The sequence below is a fragment of the Myotis nattereri genome (assembly GCF_964212035.1).
Source record: "Myotis nattereri genome assembly, chromosome: 10".
Classification (NCBI taxonomy): domain Eukaryota; kingdom Metazoa; phylum Chordata; class Mammalia; order Chiroptera; family Vespertilionidae; genus Myotis; species Myotis nattereri.
The window spans coordinates 39972206-39998753 of record NC_138085.1 but is presented as its reverse complement, the minus strand read 5'-3'; the positions used below and the strand labels follow the sequence as shown (position 1 = coordinate 39998753).

Sequence of the window (26548 nt, the reverse complement as noted above, 5' to 3'; positions counted from 1 at the left end):
CTAAGATTCTGCATTTCTAATAAGCTCTGGGGTGATGCTACCCAGTATATGCTTCGAGTAACAAAGTTCTGAACTGTTCCTGCTTTAAACCTTAAGAGTAAAGTCACAGCCCTGGCCAGTTTTTCTCAGTGGTTAGAGTGTCAACCCATGGACTGAAGGGTCCTGGATTTGATTCCAGTCAAGGGCATGTACCTCGGTTGCAGGCTCAATCCCTGGCCCTAACCAATCGATGTGTCTCTCTCACATTGATGTTTCTCTCTCTCTGTCTCTCCTCCTCCCTTCCACTCTCTCTTAAAAATTAATAGAAAAATATCCTCAGGTGAGGATGAACAACAACAACAAAAAGAGTGAAAGTCACAGATAGGAGCATCCAAATGTGTGAACCTAGGTCACAAGTCCATGCCCTGGCTGCTGGGTGGCAGGGAGAAGGATGATTTTCTGCAGTAGGTGGGGAAGAACTGTATTGTCCTTGATATTTGACAGGGAAAAGAAAGGAGTGGTTCTCAGTCATTATTGTGCATCAGCATTACTTGGGGGTGGTATGGTCTTAAAAATCAGATCCTGGGTGCCAAACCAGACTTCTTAAATCTTATTCGATGGGCAATGGGAGCTGGGATTCTTCATAAAACATATGCCTCAGGTTATTCTGATAAAGGTAGTCTGTGGACCACACTTTGATTAACATAAATGAAAACCAGGAAACCTGAATTGAATCAACTTGTTAATTCAATCCATTCAACCCACTCACCTGAATAAAGGATCTTTGTTGGTACCTATCTTTCCTCTGCTCCATGAGAAATCCCCATGTTTCTCCTGTCTGAGGGTAATCCCTGCACCTGAATCATCCATTATCCTCTCTCATTTTATCAGTTCTCTTTTGGTTTTGTTTTCTAGATTCAATGTCTTCCCTTCTTTTGGGTCAATCTTCTCTGCCCCATCAGTGGGCAGGTCCAGTCTAAACCGTCTCTCAGGCCTGTGTCAAATTAGACGTATGGTGAGGAGAGCAAAAAGCTGTCTATTATAGAGGAAGGAGATCTGAATTGGGTTTTTGAAGTTTAACCATAAGGTAAAGAGCAGAAGACCTCCCTACCCACCCCGCACAGTTGAAAATCCCTGTATAATTTAAAATATATATATTTAATGTTTTGTATTGATTTGAGAGAGAGAGAGAGAGAAAGAGAGAGAGAGAGAGAGAGAGAGAGAGAGAGAGAGAGAGAGAAACATCAATGATGAGAGAGAATCATTGATCAGCTGCCTCCTGCAAGCCCCACACTGGGGATGGAGCCCGCAACCCTGGCATGGGCCCTAACCAGAATTGAACCATGACCTCCTGGGTCATAGGTTGATGTTCAAACACTGAGCAACACTGGCGGGGTTCCCTGCATAACTTTTAACTTCCCCAAAACTTTACTGCTAATAGCCAACTATTGACCAGAGCCTGACCAATAATATAAGCAGGATTAACACATATTTTGTATGTTATATGTATTATATGCTGTATACTTACACTAAAGTAAGCTACATAAAAGAAACTGTTAAAATTATAAGAGAAAATACATTTATAGTATTTATTGAAAAAAATCAGCCTATAAGTGGACCTGCACAGTTCAAACCCTTGTTGTTCAAGGATCAACTGTACTCATATTCCATTGAAAGGTGTTCAAAAGAGCCCCGACACTTTGGGCGCCAGTCCACAATCTACCTTTATAATTTTGCCAGGATCTAGTCATTGGTGGATAGGATATACATCCTTGGCAATACCCCTAAAAATTACACCACCAATGTTGATTCAGTACCATTGCCAATTTATCTCTGCTATTGTGGGTAATACCATGAAGAATATTGGCTGGAGTCCACTTTGACTATGGCCATCTTCTTAGTAATGGCAAAGCACCCAAAGATTCTTTAATTTGCCATTTTATAGGGGTTCCTGAAGTGCTCAGAAAATCGTTATTTCTAAAGCATTTCAAAGTCGTTGACTATACTAAGACATATGTACTATCAGAATAAATAGTTGCTCCTTTATACTTTATTAGCTTATAGGTCTGGGCAATTACTGGACTTACAGAGATGGTATTGACTCAGCCAGCCATTTACTAGGTAAGAGGCTTTGGGCCTTAGATTCTTCAAATATAAAATGACACTTGTCTCATAGAACTGCAAGCATTTAATGAGTTACTTGAGTTACTGTACTGGTATAATAGTCAACGAATAGTACCTACCACTAAACCAGTGGTTCTCAACCTTGGCTGACATTAGAATCACCTGGGAATCTTTTTAAAATCCTGATTTCTGGGCCTCATCCTCTAGAAATTCTGTTTCTTTGTAACTAATGTTGTGGCCCTACCCCATAACAAAGAAAGAGAATTTCCGGAGGACGAGGCCCAGAAATCAGGATTTTAAAAAAGATTCCCAGGTGATTCTAATGTGCAGCCAAGGTTGAGAACCACTGCACTACGTCCGTACTTCCTTTGATTATCACGACCATCCTATTCAATGGCCCATTAGCCTCATTTGACAGAGGCTCAGCCACACCACTTTTAAGTGGCGATGTCAGGACTCACACTCCCATCTTTCTGATTCCAGCTCCCACTCCTTACTTAACGCCTCTACCGCCCTTGTTAGTGTCAAGTGCCCATTGTACAGCCTGTCACCCCTTAGGCACGCAGCCTGTGAAAACTACTAATGCGCAAGTTTGACTCTCATGTGTTGCCCTCGGGTCTGATCTCTCCCCCGGTGCAGGGTCAACATTCAGTTCTGGCCCGGCCCCGCCGAGGACCGCACTCCCCCGTCCCGCGAGAGGCGCCGGGCCGGGCTTGATTGTGAGCTTACAGTACTGTGATCCAGACCCCGGGCGGTGACGCGGCCAGGGCGTGGCGTCACCTGCCGCTGCCTCCGCCCCCTCCCCGGGCCTTCCCGCCGGCCCCCGCGGCGCGTCCTTAGCAACACGCGCCCTCACTCCCAGCCCCGCCCCGTCCGCGCGGCGCCGCGGGGGGCGGGAGGCGGCGGCGGTCTTTGCGCCTGCGTGAGGCCGCAACCGCCAGTCGGCTCTCTTCCCCTCCCCTCCCTCCCCTCTCCCCTCTCCCCCTCCTCCTCCGCCTCCGACAGCGAGACGCCAAGATGGAGCCTGAGGACCTACCTTGGCCCGGCGAGCTCGAGGAGGAGGAGGAGGAGAAGGAGGAGGAGGAGGAGGCAAAAAAGGAGGAGGAGGAGGTGAAAAGCTTGGACGAGGACGAGGAGGTGAAGAGCTTGGACGAGGACGAGGAGGTGAAGAGCTTGGATGAGGACGAGGTGGTGATGGTGGAGGACGTGGAGGACGAGGAGCCGCGGGAACTGGACACGGACTTCAACTACGAGAGCCAGCCGGAGGAGAGTTCGGACGACTACGAGGAGGACGACGAGGCCAAGGCCTGGCTGCAGGCGCACCCCAGCGGGACGCTGCCTCTGCCGCCGAAGCACCGCTACTCCGAGGGCGAGTGGCGTGGCCCCGAGAAGGTGGGTCTGGCGGGGCGGCGGCGCCGCGCGCGGTGGGGCAGCGGGACGGGTCGTCCCCGAGCGCTCGGCAGGCGCTCGGTCGGGGCTGCCGCGGCTCCTGCCCGGGTCCTGGCCGACGGCTGCCGTCTCCCGAGCTTCCTGGCAGAGCCCCCTCCCGTTTCTCTCGGCAGTTCCCGGGCTTTTTGAATGAGCCCAGGTGTTCGCAGGAGCGTGTTCCCAGCGCTTGTGGTTAAGGAGAGCTTTGGGGAGGAGGTGGGGCGTGTCGTGCCCCGAAGGAGGGGAAGTGGGGTGGTTGCCCAGGGGCGATCTCGCTGGGAAGGCAGTTAGGGGATTAGTTTGCCCGCGTGAAGGGCACCCCCGAGGGAGCCGGGTGGATTAGGTGTGCACGGCGTGAATAGTTCGTCTCCGGAGGCTCCTCGCAGATGGTGCTTCTCTGCACCCCGGTTTGTAGCGATAAAGGGGTCCCCAGCAAGCAGGAGCGACTTAGAAACAAACCCATGAGGCTTTTGCCCCCGCAGCTCCAAACAGTCTAGAAAACTGAAGCACAAGATAATATGCAATGGAGAAAGAGCTGTTTTTATGGCTGTTTTTATGATCCTGACGATCTTGAAGATTTTGGAAATACTTGCGTTGAACTGATGGCTTTTTAAGGGAGAAAACAAGTTGGCTGTACAGTTCTGACATCGTTATTAAGTTTCTGTTCTGTGCAGCGTCCATTATGGGAACAAAACAGAAGCCTAGGGGTTATTGTTTAGAGCTGCCCTTGGACGAGATGTAAACTGCAGAGGGAAACAAAGCACAACCGTGGAAGAGATTAGACCTGTGCTGTCTGTGTTCAATTCAGTAGTCACTAGCCACGTGCGGCTCTTTACATCTTAATTAGTTAAAAGCCAAAAAAAAAAAAAAAAAATTAAAAATACGTACTATCCGCTTTTCAAGGGCTCAGTAACCACACTTGACAAGTGGCTACCCTATTGTACAGTGCAGATGTAAAATAGTTTCATCATCACAGAAAGTTGTGTTGGTTAGTGATGCTATGGACTGTCGATCATTAAAGAGGAATAGTTGTGTTACCCAGTAAGTATTCCAGCGGGTCTTCAATTCATTGAGCATATATATTACTGAGCACTCCCCACTGGCTATGCACTATCCTGGATGCTAGGGAACCTTGGGGAACCTGTTCCCTATCTCCAGATTCATTTACACTGCACAGTTCTTCATCTTTTCTGACCTATTAATATATACTTTGTTCTTTTTTTTAATATATTTTTTATTGATTAAGATATTACATATGTGTCCTTATCCCCACGTTACCCCCTACCCCTCCCCCCACCCCCCTGCTCATGCCCTTACCCCCCGTTGTCCGTGTCCATTGGTTAGGCCTATATGCTTGCATATAAGTCCTTTGGTTGATCTTTCCCCCTTACCTCCACCCTCCCCTACCTTCCCTCCAAGGCCTGTCAGTCCAATCAATGCCTCTCCATCTCTGGATCAGTCCTTGTTCATCAGTTTATGTTGTTTATTGAATTTGTTGAGGTGAAATCCTATATAAAAGGCTAATATGCAAATTGACCGAACAGCCAAACAACCAGTCGCTATGACGCACACTGACCACCAGGGGGCAGACGCCCAACACAGGAACTGCCCCCTGGTGGTCAGTGTGCTTCCACAGGGGGAGTGCCACTCAGCCAGAAGCCCTGAGCTAGACTCTCGACTGGCGAGTACAGCGGTGGTGGTGGGATGTCCCACTGCTGGCTTAACCCCACTCCTCCTGGGGAGCAGGCCTAAGCCATCAGTCGGACATCCCCTGAGGGCTCCTGGACTACTAGGTGGCAGGTCAGGCTGAGGGTGTGTGTCCCCCCCCCCCCCCACACACCAGTGCACGAATTTTGTGCACTGGGCCTCTAGTTGGTTAATAAAATTATATAGGTTTCAGGTGTACAATTCTACAATACATCATGTGCATGTTGTATTATGTGTTCACCACTTTGAGTTAATTATTGTATGTAGTGTGAGAAAAGAGTTCAATTTCATGCTTTTGTATGTGGCTACCAGTTGTCCCAACACCCTTTGTTGAAGAGGCTATTCTTTCCCAACTGATAAGTCTTAGCATCCTTGTTGAAAATCAGTTGATCATAGATGTCTGAGTTTATTTCTAGATTCTTAATTCAGTTCCATTCTGTATGTCCTCCTTTATGCCATGCCACACTTTTTCGATTACTATTGCTTTGTAGTTAGTTTTGAAATGAAGATGTATGAGTCCTCTAACCTCATCCTTTTTTTCAAGTCATTTTTTTGTGTGTGGCTATTCTTTTTCTTTTTCTTTTTTTTTACTTTCTTTTTATTTTTCTCTCTTTCTTAAAATTTTTTTTATTTTTATTTATTTATTTATTTATTTTTAAATATATATTTTATTGATTTTTTAAAGAGAGGAAGGGAGAGGGATAGAGAGTTAGAAACATCGATGAGAGAGAAACATCGATCAGCTGCCTCCTGTACACTCCCTACTGGGGATGTGCCTGCAACCAAGGTACATGCCCTTGACCAGAATCGAACCTGGGACCTTCCAGTCCACAGGCCGACACTCTATCCACTGAGCCAACCCGGTCAGGGCAAAATTTTTTTTATTGATTAAGTTATTACATATGTGTCCTTATCCCCCATCCCTCCCACTCATGCCCTCACCGCCCTGTTACCTGTGTCCATTGGTTAGGCTTATATGCATGCATATTAAGTCGTTTGGTTGATCTCTCCCCCTTACCCCTCCTCTCCCCTACCTTCCCTCTGAGGTTTGACCATCTGATTGATGCTTCTCTGTCTCTGGATCTGTTTTTGTTCGTCAGTTTATGTTGTTCATTATATTCCACAAATGAGTGAGATCATGTGATATTTATCTTTCTCTGACTGGGTTATTTCACTTAGCATAATGCTCTCCAGTTCCATCCATGCTGTTGCAAATGGTAGTGTGTGGCTATTCTTGATTCTTTGTAATTACATATGAATTTCAGGATCAGCTTGTTAAAAAGAAGTCAGCTGGTATTTTGATAGGAATTCAAAATTTGGAAGTATTGTCATCTTAACATTAGGTCTTCTGATCTAGCATCATGCGTTATCTTTTTATTTATTTAGATCTTCTGTAAATCTGTTGAATAATGTCTCATAGTTTTCAGTGTAGGTTTTATACTTAGGTTACTCTGAATATTTTATTCTTTCTGGTGCTATTGTAAGTGAAATTTTTCCTCCCATTTTTGGATTGTTCATTGCACGTATATAAAACAGTTGATTTTTGTGTATTGATCTTGTATTCTACAACTGCTGAATTTATTTATTTATTCTAAGAGATTATTAATAGAATCCCTAGGATACATGTAAAATGCAAGTACGTATAGTTTTATTCTTCTTTTTCAATTTGGATGCCTTTTTATTTTTATTTTTTGCCTAATTTCCCTGACTAGAACCTCCAGTATAATGTTGAATAGAAGTGATGAGAGAGGATATCTTTGTCTTATTCCTGATTGTAATGGGGAAACACCCAGTCTTTTCACCAAAAGTATGATGTTAGTTGTAGGTTTTTCATAGATGGCTTTACCAGGTTGATGAAGTTTTCTTTTATTGCTGGTTTGTTGAATGCTTTACGATGAAATGGGTGTTAGATTTTGTCAAATTATGCTATTAATTGGTGTATTATATTAATTGATATTGGTTGTTAAGCCATTTGTTCATTCTGAGGATAATTTACTGCATCATGATATATAAATACTTTATATGTTGCTGATTATAGGAACACAAATATACTAATTTACCTAGTATTTTCTTTTTAATTTTTTGCATATGTATTTTAAAGATACTGGCCCATAGTTTTCTTGTGATGTTTTTGTTTGGTTTAGTTTCAGGGTAATGTTGACTTTATAAAATGCGTTGCAAGTGTTCCTTTTGTTTTAGAGTTTGAAGGATCAGAATTAATAATTTTTTGACTGCTTGGTAGATTCTATCATATGTGCTCGGGCTTTTCTTTTTGGGAAGTATTTTAATTATAAATTTATACTGTTTTGTTGCTATACAGGTCTACTCAGATCACCTATTCCTTCTTGAGTCAGTTTCAGTAATTTGTGGTTTTTCAGGTGTTTGTCTATTTCCTCTAACTTAACAAATTTCTTAACATACAGTTATGTATGTTATCATAGTACAGATGCTCCTTGACTTTAAATGGGGTTCAGTCCCAGTAAACCCATTGTAAGTTGAGTATAAGTTGAAAATGCATTTAATACACCTAACGTACTGAACATCATAGCTTAGCCTAGTCTACCTTAAATGTGCTGAGAACACTTACATTATTGGGATGTAGCGCCATCATGAGTTTTAATTGCCTTCCTCTTCTCACCAGAAGCAAGAGGCACAGATGGGCATTTTGTTGGCATGATGGGATGTGAAAGCATAAAACACAGTATTTAAAAATGCTGGCAACACAGTACATTGTAGATTATTGGTTATTTGTCCTCATAATCTTGTGGCTGATTTGGACTGAGGCTTGCTGTTGCTGCCCAGCATCACAAGAGTATCGTATTGCATATTGCTAACCTGGGAAAAGACCAAAATTCAAAATTTGAAGTATGGTTTCTACTGAACGTATAAGATAGCCACCATCGTAAGGCCCAAAATTTGTAAGCTGAACCATAAGTTGGGGATTGTCTGTATCCTTTATAATTCTTTGTATATTTGTAGTGTCAGTAGTCAAGTCCCCTCTTTAATTTCCAATTTTAGTAATAGTGTAATAAGAGTATGTTTAATTTTGTGAGAAACTGACAAACTTTCTTGCAAAGTGACTTGCCTTCACTTCTTTTGGATATATACCCAGAAGTGGGATTGTAGGATCATATGGGTCATATGGTAGTTTTGGTTTTAATTTCCTGAGGGACCTCTGTTCTGTTTTTTGTTTTTGTTTTTGGTGTGATAATTGTACCATTTTATATCCTACCAACAAGGGTTCCAGTTTTTCAATATCCTGGCCAATAATAATAATTATTATTTTTAATAATAGCCATCCTGATTAGTGTGAGGTGATTTCTCATTGTAGTTTAAAATATATATATATTAATTGATTTCAGAGAAGAAGGGTAAGGGAGAGAAAGATAGAAACATCAGTGATGAGAGAGAATCATTGATCAGCTGCCTTCTACATGGTCCATTCTCAACCACTGAGCCACAACTGGCTGGGCTATTTTTAAAAAATCTTTGTTGTTGACAATATTACATATGTTCCCTTTTTTACCCCATTGACTCCTTCTAGCCTGTCCCCCCACCCCAGGCCTTCACCACCCTGTTGTCTGTGTCCATGGGTTATGCATATATGCATATGAGTTCTTCGGTTGATCTCTCCCACGCCCTCCCCTCCTTTTCCCCTTCCCCCTGCCTTGCCTCTGTGATTTGACCATCTCTTCCATGTTTCTGTGTCTCTAGATCTATTTTGTTCATCAATTTATTTTATTAGATTCCACATATGAGTGAGATCATGTGATACTTGTCTTTCTCTGACTGTCTTATTTAGCTTAGCATAATACTCTCCAGATCCCTCCATGCTGTGTCAAAGGGTAAGAGATCCTTCTTTTTTACTGCTGCATAGTATTCCATGGTGTAAATGTACCACAGTTTTTTATCCATTTTTCCACTGATGGGCACTTGGACTGTTTCCAGATCTTAGCTATTGTAAATTGTGCTGCTATAAACATAGGAGTGACACATTCTTTCTGATTGGTGTTTCAGGTTTCTTGGGTATTTGTCTGTTTTTATGTCACTACCATACTGTTTTAATTACATAGCTTTATAATGTAGTTTTGTTTTTTAATATATATTTTTTATTGATTTCAGAGAGGAAGGGAGAGGGAGGTAGAAACGTCAATGACGAGAGAGAATTATTAATTGGCTGCCTCCCACACGCACCCCAACTGGGGATCAAACCGACAGCCTGGGTATATGCCCTGATTGGGAATCAAACCTTCTACCTTCTGGTGTATGGACAGTGCTCCTCCCTTGTGACTTCTGGTTTGACCCGTTGTTTTTCTAGGAGTATATTGTTTAGTTTTTATATATTTGTGGAATTTCAGTTTTTCTAGTGCTGTTAATACCTAGTTTCATCCCATTGTGACTGAAAAAGATAAATGTGTGTGAGTTCAATCTTCTTGAATTTGTTAAGACTTGTTTTGTGCTTAATGTGTTCAATCCTGAAGGATATTTCATGTGTACTTGAGAAATGCATATTCTCTGTTGTTGAGTGGAGTGTTCTGTATATTTCTATTAGGTCCAGTGTCTATAGAGTTCAGTTCCTCTATCTCCTTGTTCTTCTGATTGTTCTATCCATTATTGAAAGTGAGGTATTGAAGTCTCTTAATATCATTGAAATATCAAACTTTGCCTCATTAATTTATGAGCTCTGAGGTTTTGTTGTAACGTACCCCACGAATCACAGAAGGACGCCTCAAGAAGTCGAATTAAAGAGTCACGTTTATTGCAATCCGGGACTATGAGGGGCCATTCCCAAATCTCATAGCAATAAGATGGTGGCAAAACCAGACTTATATAGGCAAAAATCACAAAGGTATTGATTACATCCCAGGGTTTGGAATGAGGCACCTGGCTTGCAAAAAAGCAGATTACAGAAGCAGAATTAAGCATGTTAATTACAGTTTCCGGTCTCGGGGTCACTGAATTGACAGAAATACATTATCTAGAGCCCTTGGGTAACCTGGGTTAAACTTAGGCATGTTATCTAAATTACAGTTTTGGGTCTCCGAATCACTGAGCTGATAGAAACACATTATCTAGAGCCCTTGGGTCTCCCGACCACTGAGTTGTCAGGACAATTTAGAGTAATTGTGCTGTCCTGGTCTCGGGACCACTGAGTCAGCTGGAATGCACCACCTGTAGCCACTAATTGTGCTGTCCTGTTTCCAGGTACAGAAGAATGCTTTCTAAAACCAGTAAGATAACAATCAATGGGATAGTCACGTTACAATCAATAAGGCATTCAATCTAATGGGATGATTTATATAATTCAGAAAATCAAAGTAACTTTTCTATTGTTAAACAAAGCAAATAAGTACTATACTTCAGTTTGGTGCATAACTACTTGTTATATGTTCTTGGTGAATTGATCCTTTTGTCATTATAAAATGTCCTCCTCTGTCTCTTGTAACAGTTATTGATTTAAAGTCTTCTTGTCCGATACTAGCATAGACACTTCTGTCCTCTGTTGGTTTCTGTTATGCCCAGATTTCAGGATCCCCAAAAGACCACCAGGGAGCCAGCCGAGTCCAATGCAAAAGCAAAGAGTCTTTATTCGAGCTAGCTCGAGCTCCCCGCCCACCACACTCACCGACGCAGTGGCAGGAGGCAGAGAGAGGGGGAGCTCTGTGTGGAGAGGAGTTTTATAGGGGGGTTGGAGTAAGGGGAGGAGAGAGGACCGTGGGCCCTGCCGATTGGCCGGGTGCAAGTCAGTGTCTTGTTACACAGGATGTGGTCGTATCTATGGCGTGCACTTCCCTTGATTATCATTGGTTAGTTTAAAGAAATCCTAGGTGTGGCTAGCAGAGGCTTGGGCTTCCGGGAAGAAGCTCCTTGCTGAGCACATGGCTAACGGCTGCTGCCCCAAAATGGAGGATCCGGGGCAAGATGGAGGGCGTAGCCCTCACCCTTTCAGTTTCCATTGTGCATGAAAATTTTCACATTCTTTTACTTTCAGCCTATGTGTGTCTTTAGATCAAACTACTTTTCTTCTAGACAGCATATAGTTGGAGTCCATTAACTTTTTATTTATTTAATCCTCACCCGAGAATATGTTTATATTGATTGATTGAGAGAGAGAGAGAGAGAGAGAGAGAGAGAGAGAGAGAGAGAGAGAGAGAGAAACATCAATCGGTTGCCTCCTGCACATGTCCTGACCGGGAATCAAACCCACAACCTTTTGGTGTACTGGATGAAGCTCCAACCAACTCAGCAACCGGACCAGGGCAGAAGTCCATTAACTTTTAATATTAAAAATTGACTTCGGAAAGTACTCTTTAGAAATTAATTTATATGAAAAGGCATTTCGTCTCAGATCAGAGAATTGCTGATGACACCTGTTTAGTTTTGAAGCACTTATTTTAAGAATCCTCCATCAAGTATTTGGGTTACTCTACTATCCAGAGGCAACTGTGGGAAAGCTGATCAAACATGTATTAGAAATTAATTATTTGATAAAGTCCAAACAATCAGGTAGACCATAAAAATCAGGAATTCTGGGAAATGGGTTTTTAAGTAAGAACATCAAACATTTAATTTTAACTTTCAGGTTTTCTTTCAACTGATAAAGTGAAGGGGAGTGTTCTTTTTCTCCCACATTGTGTTAATTGTCAAATTGCTAGTTTCTTCCTATTGTGTAGCATTAGTTTTCTACAAATATTCTAATGAATTGAATCCTCTCTTTGTAAACTGTTATGAATCAGCTGTTTTCAAAGGCAAGACCCCTCGTGCTCCACCCCCAGCATTATTTAGCTGCAGTGAATAGCCATTTTGAACTTTCATTTTTTCATTCTTCTTTCCTAAGGGCTTATAGAAGATTAGCTATGCCAAAACATTGGCTGAATTGTTATATATTTAGGTATTTCAGATTGCCAAAATGAATTTGCATAACAGCTTTCTTTGTTTTTCTTTAGCCTTTAAAAATTGCCATTGAAGCAACGCGAGTGTGTCCCATGGTGGTCTATATTTTGAGAAAAACCTCTTGGAACACTTTATATCTTAGAAATCTCTCTCTCCTTTTTCTCTTTAGTTATTGAATAGATTTTCAGGTAAGCTGGCCTTTCTATGACCAAAAACACCTTGTTGTATGTGCTCTGTAAAAATGTTTTGTTAGTGTAGTAGCAGTAATTCTGGGGAAAATTTGGTGACCTTGGGTTTCCTTCAGAGGCTTTTACATTTGTTGTTATTAATATTTTATTAGCATTCATCTTTTTAAAAAAAATTTTTTTTATTGATTTCAGATAGGAAGGGAAAAGGAGAGAGAGATAGAAACATCAATGATGAGAGAGCATCATGGATCAGCTGTCTCCTGCATGCCCCCGATGTGGATCAAGCCTGCAACCAGGGCATGTGCACTGACCGGGAATCGAACTGTGACCTCCTGGTTAATGGCTTGATGCTCAACCACTGAGCACATTGGCCAGGCAGCATTCACCCTTTTTTTTTTGACTCATAGCTGCCTGTTTTGTAACAGCTTTCTTTTTTATGGCTATTGTTTCTTTTTTCTTTATTTCTTTGAGAATCTGAGATATTCTTATTTTTAAAATGTCTTTTGAAGGTGTAGTTTGTAATCACCTTTTTTAGTAGGAGCGTTGTTTTATTTTGATTTTTGGTGCACCCTTCTCTACCTTTGTGTTTTATGGTTGTCTCTGCCTGTCCCTTGTATCTGCTTTTTTAGGAAGAAGTTTAATATTGGAAGCTTTGGGTTTTTATTCTCCAGGGATATCGGGTAAAATCTTGAGAATCAGTCCCTGAACCAGAGAGTGACTTGACCTAGTTCATTTTTGTTTGATTGCATCTGATATTTTTCATTTGCATTGTTTCAGCCTTGGGCAGCAGTCACAGCTTTTATTGCTGTCTTCTACAACTGGGAGAGCCCTGTTTCAACCAGTTTCATAAAATGAGCCTAGTTTTTATTTTAGTACTTATTATTAGAGCTAATTTCTTAGAAATTTCAAACATTAAGATTTTTACATAATTTGCCTGTCTCTGTTTGCTCCTTCTACCTCTGGGGGTATAGAAAATTAAAGAACTGCTGTAGTTTATTGGAAAGTATATTGAGTTAACAGGATAACCATAAGTTCAGTATGGATTATAACTTGAATAGTGGTTGTGAAGTTGAAATGTCATATATATGAAAATGTTTATAAATTGAGAAATAAATTTCTGTTAGATTTTGTTAGTACTATGTTTAAATTTGCTTTTGATTTTCAGGTTGTTCCATTGACCAGTCATGTATGGCAACAGTCATCATCTCAAGAAAATAGTAGAACACAGATTTCTGATTCTAATGTGGCCTCTTCGGAAGAAACAGCTCAGAAGGGTTCTGGGGATGATCAGGTATGTCTTATATAACTGGCAAACTATCTTACTTTTGGTAAGCAGCATGAGAAATTCTTTTTTACCTATGAAGAATGGAAAGAGGTGAATTACTTTAATATTACATTTCTCTATTGTTTATATGGGTTATCTATATTGATATTTAGCTTACTAAATATTAAAACATTTAAAAATATTTTAAATGCCAAACCTATATATTAACATAAATGATGTATTTTAAAGTAAGAAATGACTATTTTTCCAAACAATAAAAAAATTAGTTGGAAGAGTGGCATTGCTTTACATTTTTGCATATTTCTTTAATGTCAGGCTTCATAGAACACAGTTGGTCTATTAGAAAAATAAAACCAGTGGGAGACATATATACACCACATATATATATGCTCATGTAATCATGGAGAATTCCCAATATCTGTGACCTGGTGACTCAGGTGAGCTGATAGTATACTAACAGCTTGAGTCTGAAGGCCTGAGGACCAGGCCAGCTGATGGTTGATGTTCCATTCTGAGCCCAAGTCCAAAGACAGGGGGAGACCAATGTCCCAGCTCAAAGACCATTAGGCAGAGAGAAGGAATTCTCTTTTATTCAGCTTTTTGTCCTATTCAGGCCTTTAAAGGATTGGATGAGGCCTGCCCACATTTGGAATGGCAAGCTGCTTTACTCAGTCTATGGATCAAATGGCAATCTCATCCAGATACACCTACTGTAATGTTTAGCCAAATACCTGGGCACCCTGTGGTCCAGTCAAGTGACACATACAATTAACCTTCACAACTAGATTCTCATATCTGCTTCTGCATTTATTCCTTTGGGTTATATTGTTTTGGTTGAAGTATTATAAAGAAAATCTAGCCTTGCCCTAGTTGGTTTGGCACAGTGGATAAAGCATCGGCCTCGGACTGAAGGGTCCCTGGTTTGACTCCGGTCAAGGGCATATAGCTGGTTGTGGGTTCGATCCCCAGTAGGGGGCGTGCAGGAGGCAGCCAGTCAATGATTCTCTCTCATCATTAATGTTTCTATCTCCCTCTCCCTCTCCCTTCCTCCTTGAATCAGTAAAAATATATTTTAAAAAATTAAAAAAACGAAAGACCAAGAAAATCTGGCCTTACATAGAAATGTAGGTAGAAAAGGGGATCACTGAACAGTGGTCACTAAAAGATGTCAGTAGCCCCCAGAGAGCCTCAGACCCCATTTTGAGAACCATTAATTTAGAACATAATCATAAACTTAGAAGAAATGGAAAAATTATGAGCAGATAGGAAAAGAACTTGGATATATTTGTTGGAGGAAAAATAAACCCTTACTCAATGGTTAAATATTTACAGGTGATTATCTAACGTTATAAGAAAGTGTCAAAACTGTTTTTCTAAGTGTACCATTTTACATACTCCATAGTATATGAGAGTTCTAGTTGCTTTGCATTCTTTGGGCTCTTGGTATTATCAGTTTTTAAAATTTTATCCATTCTAGGTGTATTATGGTGTGTCATTGTGGTTTTAATATGCATTTTCCTAATGATTAATAATACTGTGCACTTTTTGTGTACTTATTTGCCATCCATGTTTCTTGTTTCTTTTTAAGATTTTTTAAATTGATTTTTAGAGAGAAAGAGAAAGAGAAAGGGAAAGGAAAGGGGGAGAGAGAGAGAGAGAGAGAGAGAGAGAGAGAGAGAGACAGACATTGATGTGAGAGGGCAACATCAGCTGCCTACTGCATGTCCCCTTCTGGGGATTGAGCCCAGAACCCAGGCATGTGCCCTGGCTGGGCATTGAACTGGCAACCTTTCAGTTCATGGAAGGGCACCCACCCAGCGGAGCCAGAGCACCAGGGCTCCCTGCATCTTTCCTCTGCAGTGAAGTATCTGTGTAAGCCTGTTCCCCATTTTTTTTCTTGCCGATGTGTTCCATTTATTGAATGTGGAGAGTTCTTTATATATTCTAGATGCAAGTCCTTTATCAGATATGTGTTTTGCAAATATTTTCCCCCAGTCTGTGTTTTTTCTTTGTATTTTTCTATCTCTCTTTCAAAGAGCAGAAATTTTAATTTTGATAGAGTTGGTTTATTGATTTTTGTTTTTTGGTGGTTTATACTTCTTGTATCCTACCTGAGAAATTTGGCCTAATCATAGGTCACAAAGATTTTCTCCTATATTTTTTGTTAGAACAGGGTTTCTCAACCTTGCTGCTTTTGACATTTTAGGCCAGATAATATTTTATTGTGTGGGCTGTCCTGGGTATTGTAAGATGTTTAGCAGCATCCTTGGTCTCTTCCCACTAGATAGCAGTAATACTCATGTTTGACATATATGTGCAGGTCTCTTTCTGTTGGTTTATTTGTCTTTTCCTCATGCCAATACCACTCTCTTAATTACTGAACTGTCTTGAAATTAGGTAGTGTGAGTGCTCCCACTTTGTTTCTCTTTTTAAAAATGGTTTTGTTTATGCTAGATATTTGAATGTCTATATAAATTTTAGAATAAGCTTGACAATTTCTATTAAAATAGCCTGCTGCGATTTTGATTAAATTGCCTTGGGTCTATACATTAATTTACAGAGACTTGACATCTTAATATTTAGCTCACTAAGCCACAAACACAATAGTTTTATTTAGGTCTTTAATTTCTTTTTTTTTTTTTTTTAGAGGAATTTGTGATTTTTTTAAAAAAAATGTTTTTGTTTATTTTTAGAGAGAGTGGGAGGGAGAGAGAGAAAAACATTGACGCTAGAGCAAAACATCAATCTACTGCCTCCTGCATTCCCCCTACTGGAGATCGAACTCGCAATCTAGGTATAAGCCCTGACCAGGAACCCAACAGCAACCTTTTGGTGCAAGAGACAGTACCCAACCAACTGAGCCACACCAGCCAGGGTTAGATCTTTAATTTCTTCATTAGTGTTTTATTGTTTTTAGTGTGCCAAACAGCCCATATTTTGTTAGACTTACTGGTATTTTTCAAGATTTCAATTTTCTGTCCTGGCTGGGTGGCTCGGTTAGAGTGTTATTTTGTGGCCTGACAGGAATCGAACTGTGACCTCCAAATTCATAGGTCAGTGCTCAACCACTGAGCCATGCTGGTTGGGCTATTATTGACTTTCTATGTTGACCTTATATCCTATGACCTTGATAATCTCATTTACTAGTTCTAGTAGTAGCTTTTGTGTACATTCTTTAGAATATTCTATGTTGACAATCATATAAACTGTATTTTTTCTTTTTTTAATATACAGATTACTGTTGAAAAACACAGGTTTGAACTGTGTGGGTTCACTTATACATGGAATTTTAAAAAAATTATATTTTTATTGATTTCAGAGAAGAAGGGAGAGGGATAGAGAGATAGAAACATCAATAATGAGGGAGAGTCGTTGATCAGCTACCTCCTGCATGCCCCACACTGGGAATCGAGCCTGCAACCTGGGCATGTGCCCTGACCGGGAATTGAGCCAGTGACTTTTTGGTTCATGGGTTGATGCTCAACCACTGGGCACACACCAGCTGGGCAGAATTGTTTCATAAATATCTTTACTGTTTTTAACCCGTGGTTGAGAGTTTTCCGATGCAGAAGGCTGAGTGTATGCATTGACCTATGCCATTTTGTATAGAGACTTGACCATCTATGGATTTTGGTATCCACAGGGATCCTGGACCTAATCCCCTGTGGGTACTGAAGTTAGTTAAGTTTTGGGGGAGTCAGAAGTCATAGCAGATTTTCGACTGCACAGAGGGGTTGGTGCCTCTAATCCTCAGGTATTGTTTAAGGGTCAACTTCATATGCTCTATATTACTGGCTAGGATCAACTTGTTCTCCTATTTGATATACTTTGTGTTTTGATCTCAACTCTGTGAAAGCAAGTGTTACCAACAACATTTATGTAGCTGAATAGAGTGAACACTTTTCTGTCTTTATCTTAGGTGCATGCAATAGCTAGCATTTGATACTGTTAACCATTGCCTATGTTTTTAAAAATAATTTCTTGGCTCCTCCTGGTTTTCTTTCTACTCCTCTGCCTATTTATTCTTTTTCAGCTTTCTTTGCTGCTTTATCTTCCCCTTTAAACCCCAGAAACAAAGATTGTAAGCTGTGGAACTGAATATGACCCAAATGTAGTTTGCAGAAACATTGTTTTGGCACAATGTTTTAAAATTTTTGAAATAGAACACTTAAGGTGTGTGTGCAGTGCATAGTTGACTACAAGTCCCATCACGCTCTAGTTTCAGGCAGATTTACTGAATTCTGTTTACCTCCCTGCCCAGTACACATTTGAGTTTTTTTCCTTCTGCTTGAAGTGTTGGGATGTTATGGTTCTCATCTAAATCCAGGGCTTTATACTTAAAAATCCCAAATTTATATGTCCAGTTTTACTCAACTGCCTATGTGCCCTTCCTGCACACAAATGCCAAAATATTTAGAGATTGAAAAGCCTTTTGGTACTGATTGAAAAGGTATTATACAGGACTCATTGTGTGATAGAGACATAGCAACAAAATATGTAGAAATAAAAGTAATGCTGAACAGAGATTTTTAAAAAAAAATCCTATATAATAAAAGCCTAATATGCTAAGTGTCCGGTCTGCCTTTCATCCAATCAAAGCAGAATATGCTAATGATATGCTAAGGTCATTCAAATGCTCGCTATGACATGCATTGACCACCAGGGGGCAGACACTTGACCATTAGGTTAGCTTGCTGGGTTCTGGCCGACTGGGACTGAACAAGACGCAAGATGGCTGGACACACCCTGGATCCCTCCTGCAGTCCCTCCTTGGCCGGCCAACCTCCCGTGTCTCTCCCGGGCAACCTCCCCTACTGCAAAGATAAAGCCCAGATCATGCAGTGTCTCTCCCCAGCCCAGATCATGCACCGGTGGGGTCCCTCGGCCTGGCATGCGCCGTCTCGCAATCTGAGCTGAGGGCCCTCCCCCTCGGCCCCCAGGCACAAATTTTGGGCCTGTAGTATTTTATAATAGGAAATTATGCAAGTGTCTTTGCATGGGGAGAGAAATGATTCATAGAGAACAAAAGTGGGAGGATAACATATAGGAAGGAAATTAAAAAAATTGGCATGAATTGGGAATGCCTTTTTTAATATATCTTTTTTTATTTCAGAGAGCAAGGGAGGGGGAGAGATAGAAACATCAGTGATTAGAGAGAATTATTGATTGGCCACCTCCTGCATACCCCCTACTGGGGATCGAGCCTGCAACTGGGGAATGTGCCCTTGACTGGAATTGAACCCGGGACCCTAAAGTCCGAGGGCCAACACTCTATTTACTGAGCCAAACTAGCTAGGGCTGATTAATCTATATTTGTTTTGTTTTGTTATTCCTCACCCAATGATATTTTTTTCATTGGTTGCTTTAAGCAGTGGTTCTCAATCTGTGAGTCGCGACCCCTTTGGGGGTCGAACGACCCTTTCACAGGGGTTTCCTAAGACCATCGGAAAACACATATATAATTGCATATTGTTTTTGTGATGGTTATCACTGTCACTATCACTAATTAAATCACTATGCTTTAATTATGTTCAATTTGTAACAATGAAGTTGGGGGTCACCACAACATGAAGAACTATATTAAAGGGTCGAGGCATTAGGAAGGTTGAGAACCACTGCTTTAGAAAGAGTGAAAGGAAGGGAGGGAGGGAGGTGGAGACAGAGAAACATTGATATGAGAGAGACACTTCAGTTGGTTGCGCCCTGTTCCCCACCCCCTGTACACTCCCAAATGGGATCGAATCTGCAACCCAGGTACCTGCCCTTGACTGGGAATTGAACCCGAGAACCTCAGGTACACAGGCTGATGCTCTAACCACCACCACCAGTCCTGCCCTAGATGGCACAGATGCTCATTAATCTTAATACAACTATATATGACAATATGTTAAGACTGCTTGCAAATATGATTAAAAATTTGATCTACCACTGCCAAATAAGAAAGGTGATGTTACAATATAAATTTATTGTAGTAGTGTCAACAATTAAAAAAGAAATAAAATAGGCCTAGCCAGCATGGTTCAGCGGTTAGAGCGTGGGCCTGTGCACTGAGGGTCTCAAGTTTGATTCCTATTCACGGGCACTTATCTGGGTTGCAGGTTCAGTCCCTGGCCTGGGTCAGGGTTTGTGCTGAAGGCAGTCAGTCAATGTGTGTCTCTCACATCGATGTTTTTGTCTCTCTCTCTCCCTCCCTTCCACTCTCTCTAAAAATAAATGGAAAAAATATCCTCATGCTCTATCCAGTTTGGCTCAGTGGATAGAGTGTTGGCCTGTGGGCTGGAGCGTCCTGGGATTGATTCTGGTCAAGGGCACATACCTGGGTTGCAGGCTCGATACCCAGTAGGGGGTGGGGTGTATAGGAGGTGCCCAGTCAAAGATTCTCTCTCACCACTGATGTTTCTATCTCTCTCTCTCCCTCTCCCATCCTCTCAGAAAAAAAGAAAGAGATAAACAACTCTCCACTACCTTATATCAGTGTTACAACTATATACTGAGAAAAGAATGGAGAGAAATATTCTAAAATATTAACATTACTTATCTATAGCTTAGGGCAGTGGTCGGCAAACTGCAGCTCTCGAGCCACATGCGGCTCTTTGGCCCCTTGAGTGTGGCTCTTCCTAAGCCTTAGGAGTACCCTAATTAAGTTAATAACAATGTACCTACCTTTATAGTTTAAGTTTAAAAAATTTGGCTCTCAAAAGAAATTTCAGTCGTTATACTGTTGATATTTGGCTCTGTTGACTAATGAGTTTGCTGACCACTGGTTAGGGGATTATGGAACATAAACCTTTGATATCCCAAAATATCTCATTCCCTTCTATACTGAATAAATTAGTCAAATATATAGCATCAAATTGCTATTAGAAACATGTTTTTTACATTTTAATACCTGAAAATAAAAGAAATATGAGAATGATTAATTTTAATTTTTTTTCTTTTGAAAGCACTCCATTCTACAAGGAATAGTCTGATAAAGGGATTTAAAGCAGGGGCATTCCAGTCATATTGTGATTCTCTCTACAACATCTCTAGTGCTTGACACATCTCTCATCCCTTGACCATGGTTTGAGCCTGGTCCCAGTTTTATTTCTCATTACTGCTAAGAGATGTATCTATTTGTTCCCCTGCCCATCCTGTGTCCTCTACAGATCACTTATTCTACTCTAGATCCTCGACTGCAATAATTTTGTTAACTTCATGAAAACAACTACCCTATCACACTTAAATTTTTTATAATTCCTTTCTTTTATTTCCCTCTTTACTGCTCTGAGAGTTCATAGTTGTCCTTATAATCACTACCTTGCAAACATCTTTAACTTTCTTGTCCTTTTCTCCCACTATCCTATTTGCTTTGCAAAAGCTCAGTTCTGGTTGAATCTTCTCCTGTTCTGAATCTAAGCAGCAGTGCATTGCTGAAGAAAGCATATATCCAGGCAGGTTTTCCTTTAAATTGATGACATTAAACCACAAGGGCACTAGGCATTGCCTGGAAATCCTACTATATTTTCCTGGTGAGTTGACTTGATAAAATGACTCCTTATTCCTTCTCAGAACTACTGAACTCGCCTTCCTCCTTTTCAGTTGATGATTTCATCTCCTACTGCAATAAGTGAAGAGCAAAAGATGAAACTTCAGTGTCTTCCTACCACTAAAACTATAACCCCATTATGTACCCAAGTTTTTATCTTATGGCTTCAAAAAAAAAAAGTCTGTACCTATTCCAGTCAAGGGCACGGATCTCAGTCAGTGTGCAGGAGGCAACAAATCAGTTTCTTGCACATTGATGTTTCTCTGTCTTTCCCTCTCATTTCCACTCTCTCTAAAATGAGTGGAAAAATATTCTCAAGTGAGGATAAAAAAAAAATCCCTGTGAGAGGATTAACAAACAAACAAAAATAAATAAATAAGTACTTTTATTAAAACTTTAAAATAGTTATTACTAAGGTCTATGGATTGGTGCCAGTCCATGAAAATCTTATTACTAGTTTCTCAAGAGATAAAGTAAAGAATTGACATGAAGTGTTTAGAAACTTTTATAGCATTTTGATAGGGTGATTTTATGTTTTTTAGAACTAGAAATATTTGGGCTTCTATTTTGGCCTCATATCGTTTAAGTTTCATTTTTTTCTAGTTATTTTTACTAGCTTTTATTATGTATTATTTTTATTTACTTATTAATGTTTATTAGTATTTTAATATCTTCCTATGATGAATTCAAAGTAGGAAAAATCGATCCTTCCCATAGATATTTTTAGAAGCGTTGCTGAATCATGCCATTTGAAAGAGACAAATGTGTCACTCTTCATGGATATAATGTTATTGAGAGAAGCAGAGTACACTAGAAACTGACACAGCTTATAAGAACTCAGTAAAGTAGTCACATATAGAGAATATTGTGGCTTTAGGTTTGGAATTTCTTTTTCAGTTAATATTATAATTATAAGATTTCATCATGTAAAAATTTGTTTTTTTGTTTTGTTTGTTTTTTAATCTTTATTGTTGACTAGAGGCCTATTGCATGAAGAGATTCGTGCAATAGGCCTTCCTTCCCCTAGCTGCCAGCACCAGTTTTCCTCCGGCACCCAGGGCCCAGTCCTTTGGTCCGGCCGCAGCGAGGCTTGGCTTCTCTGCTGTGGCTGCAGCAGAGAAGCCAAGCCTCTTCAGTCTTTAATCTTCACTCCGGCTGGAGCCTTTATTCTTCGCTCCGTGCCTGCGTATGCAAATTAACCGCCATCTTTGTTGGGTAAATTTGCATAGTTGTTCTGATTGGCTGGTGGGCGTAGCAGAGTGACACCAGTTTGCATGTTTCTCTTTTATTAGTGTAGATTATTACAGATGTCCCTCTTTTTCCCCTCATAGCTCCCCTCCACCTGGTTCCCACCCCACCCCACCCCAGGCCCTCGCCACCCTATTGTCTGTGTCCATAGGTAATGCATACATACATATAAGATCTTTGTCTAATCTCTTCCCACACCCCCCCAGACCCTCTTCCTTCTGAGAATCATCAGTCTGTTCCATTTCCATGCCGCTGATTCTGTTCCATTTACCAGTTTATTCTGTTCATCAGAGTTGTTATTCAGTTGATTTTTAGATTCACTTGTTGATAGGTATGTATTTGTTGTCACTTTGTTGTTCATAATTTTTTATCTTTACCTTTATCTTCTTCCGCTTTTTAAAGAATACCCTTCATTATCCTATATAATAAAAGGCTAATATGCAAATCGACTGAACAGCGGAACGACTGGTCACTATGACATGCACTGACCAGCAGGGGACAGACGCCCAATGCAGGAGCTGCCCCCTGGTGGTCAGTGCACTCCCACAGGGGGAGTGCTGCTCAGCCAGAAGCCGGGCTCACTGCTGGCAAGCGCAGCAGCAGTGACGGGATCCTCTTCCACCTCCATTGCAGGAGGGAGGTAAGAAGTGAGGGGTCCCAGACTGGAAGAGCCTTGGACTGCGAGAGGGATGTCTGACTGCCTGCTGTCCCACGAGTGGTCCCGGACTGCGAGAGGGCGCAGGCCAGGCTGAGGGGCTCCTCCCCACCCCCAGTGCATGAATTTCATGCACCAGGCCTCTAGTTTCATATAATAGTGGTTTATTGGTGATGAACTACTTTAGCTTTTTCTTGTCTGTGAATCTCTTTATCTGACCTTTAATTCTAAATGATAGCTTTGCTGGGTAATCTTGGTTGTAGGTTCTTGCTATTCATCACTTTGAATATTTCTTGCCACTCCCTTCCGGCTTGCATAGTTTCTGTTGAGAAACAGCTGAGAGTCGTATGGGTACTTCGTTGTAGGTAACTGTTTTTCTCTTCTTTTAAGATTTTCTCTTTGTCTTTTGCCCTTGGCATTTTAATTATGATATGTCTTGATGTGGTCCTCTTTGGATTCCTTTTGTTTGGGGTTCTTTGAGCTACATGTACTTGTAAGTGTATTTCTTTCACCAGGTAGGGGACGTTTTCTGTCATTATTTCTTCAAGTAGGTTTTCAATATCTTGCTCTCTCTCTCTCTTCTTCTGGCACACCCATAATTTGGATGTTGGTACGCTTGAAGTTGTCCCAGAGACTCCTTACACTATCTTCATATTTTTGGATTCTTTTTTCATTTTGTTTTTCCGGTTGGGTGATTTTTGCTTCCTCATATTTCAAATCATTGACCTGATTCCCGGAATCCTCTAGTCCAGTGATGGCGAACCTTTTGAGCTCAGTGTGTCAGCATTTTGAAAAACCGTAACTTAACTCTGGTGCCATGCCACATATAGAAATTTGTTTATATCTGTAATCATAATAAAACAAAGACTTACATTTTTGATATTTATTTTATATATTTAAATGCTATTTAACAAAGAAAAATCAACCTAAAAAATGAGTTCGCATGTCACCTCTGACACGTGTGTCATAAGTTCGCCATCACTGCTCTAGTCTACTGTTGAAGCCCTGTATATTATTCTTTTTTTTTTTTTTTTTTACAGGCTTACTAGTCATGAGGTTTACTTCACTTTAAGAATGGCTACAGCCCTAGCTGGTTTGGCTCAGTGGACAGAGCGTCAGCCTGCGGACTGAAGGGTCCCAGGTTCGGTTCTGGTCAAGGGCACATGCCCCGGGTGCAGGCTCAATCCCAAGTGGGAGGCCTGCGGAAGGCAGCCAATCAATGACTCTCGCTCACCACTGATGTTCCCTTCTCTCTTTCCCTCTCCCTTCCTCTCTGAAATCAACAAAAATCTTTATATATATTTTTAAAAAGAATGGATACAGACTAAGGATCAGAGCAGCATATTAGGCTAATCTATAATAATAAAAGGGTAATATGCTAATTAGACTAGACGTTATTCCAGTCGTCCTTCCTGATGAAGCCAGGGTGGGAGGGAAGTAGCCCGGTCCAGGTGCCTGCAGGCGTGCAAGGGAAGCCAGCCTGGGTCCCAGGTGCCTGCTGGCGGCCAGAGGAGGGAATCCCGGGACCCAGGTGCCAGAGGAAAGCTGGTGCTGGCAGCCCAGGGAAGGAAGGCCTACTCTTGCACGAATTTTCATGCATCGGGCCTCTAATTGTATCATAAAGGCTTTGGATATCCAGAGCCAATGTCCAATATCCCAACCACCATTTTGGTCTCTTTTTAACTTAAGGGAAATTTTGGTCTTCTTTTTAAAGCAATGTAATCTCAAAACCAGTTGAGTTAATGAGAGAGAAGAAAGCATGAAACCTAAGAGCGTCAGACAGATGGACAGGAGAGAGGACCCGCACTGGTCAGGGGAGCACACATCAGATCTTCTCCAGTTTGGAAATGAGGTCATCCCAGAGTCTGATCAGTTCATAGTTTTCTTTAGTCCTCTGCTCGGTGGTCTTCTCCAGCAAGTGGATGTGCACGTGCCCCTTCCACAGGCTCCATGAATGGCCAAGGCCTCCCCTGGGCCTTGCTCGGGCCTCAGCCATCTCCTCCTTTGCTGGCTTAAGCTTCTCTTCCACAGTGGGCGCTCAGTGCCTGGGATCTTGGTCCTCCTCCTCAATTTTCACCACGTGATCCTCAGCACACTTAGTTGATTCTCCGCTGTGCGGTAGCTTCCTATCACCTCATCCTAATGACCAAGCTGCATGAAGTAGTTAGAGAACGATTTTCCCATGGAGTTCAGGTCTGCAGACCTTCTCCTTTCACTCTCTGGATTCCGGCTGTGGCACGATCCTTCTGTGTCTGAGCCTCCTGCGTCCCCTGGCACAGATACCCTCACACCCGCCTGTGACCTTCCCGTGGAGGCCTCACACCTGGTCTTCAGCAACAGATTCCCCTTTCGTGTGGCTTCCACCTCCCTCCCAGATCCGTCTGTCTTCGCCACGGCCTGTCCCCAGGAGTGCGGTCGGTGCTGCACGCCACGCAGAGCGCGAGGGAGTGGGTGGCCAGGCCGGTGCTGGCCGCCGTCCGCCAGGAGCCCGTCTACCCCCAGCGTCAGGACCAGGACCGTGTCCTCATGCGACGCCATGTCACCCCCTGGGCGAGCAGAGCCCCCTGGGTCAGGAGTGACCTCACTTGGGTCTGACTCCTCCGAAGAGGGGCGCAGATGCAAGTGGGGCGGAGGGCCTCTCTGGGCGCACGGTCATTGGGGCCCAAGCACCCAGCGAGCCGCGGTTCCCTCCTGCTTCCTTCCTGCACCACCTCTGGGTCCGGGCCTTCCCGCCTCCCCGGAACGATTGAAATTCGGGCATCCAGCGAGTCCCAGGCCGGGTTGTGAGACCCCAGGACGGGAATCGGCCCTCACGCACCTCCAGTCTCCCCACTTTCCTGGGTGAGGCGCCGCTTCCTGGCCTCGGAGCATCCAACCAGAGTGGGCTACGTGGCCCAAGGCCTCTTCCCCCTGAGGACCGGGGTGGGAGTGCAGCTGCCGGGGTGTCCCGGGTCAGCAAGGCCTTCCCCGCAGGCGTCTTCCTGGTGCCCCGAGGCCCCAGCCCAGCGCGCAGGGGCAGGGGCAGGGGCCACGGGAGCTTCCGCCTGGGGTCTTGGCAGGTCCCGATCCCGATGTGGGATGCCACCGGCAGGGTCTTTAGGATTTCTGAGATGGGAATGATCCTTGTACGTAAGGAATAGAAGGCGTGTTTCCCCCGGGCTGCTCCGGGCTGCCAGGCATTGGTCCTGGAGATGCCACTTGGTTTTCTGTCTCCTGGGATCTGGGCGAGCTTGAGGGTCTGCTCCAGCCAGGGAGCCCATCATCAGGCTGGTCTCATGTGCATAGGATGCAGGTGCGTTGGCCCCTGCTGGTCCCTGGAGAATCCCATTGCTCCTCGCAGTGGCTGCGGCCTTGGTGAACGGTGGTTCTTTTCCTGGTTCTCATTCTGCTGGCTTGACTACCTGGCTAGTGACAGAGAACTTGGAAGAATGCAGGTCACACTCCCGTCCTTCAGCAGCTGCAGCCATAAGCTGTGGGTTATGTGATGAATGAACCTGCTGCTCTGGCTGGTG

General features: G+C 42.3%; 1 protein-coding gene across 1 annotated transcript in view; it reads left to right on the top strand.

The window, feature by feature from the left end:
- Positions 1 to 3109: 3109 nt before the first annotated feature.
- The window catches only part of ALMS1 (ALMS1 centrosome and basal body associated protein), a 143951-nt gene continuing 120512 nt past the window's right edge, over positions 3110 to 26548 (top strand). Inside the window, exons 1-2 of the mRNA XM_081101544.1 lie at positions 3110 to 3495; positions 13486 to 13611. Of these exons, the coding sequence (XP_080957670.1) occupies positions 3121 to 3495; positions 13486 to 13611 (501 nt within the window). The 5' untranslated portion in view covers positions 3110 to 3120. The remainder of the gene's footprint in view (positions 3496 to 13485; positions 13612 to 26548) is intronic.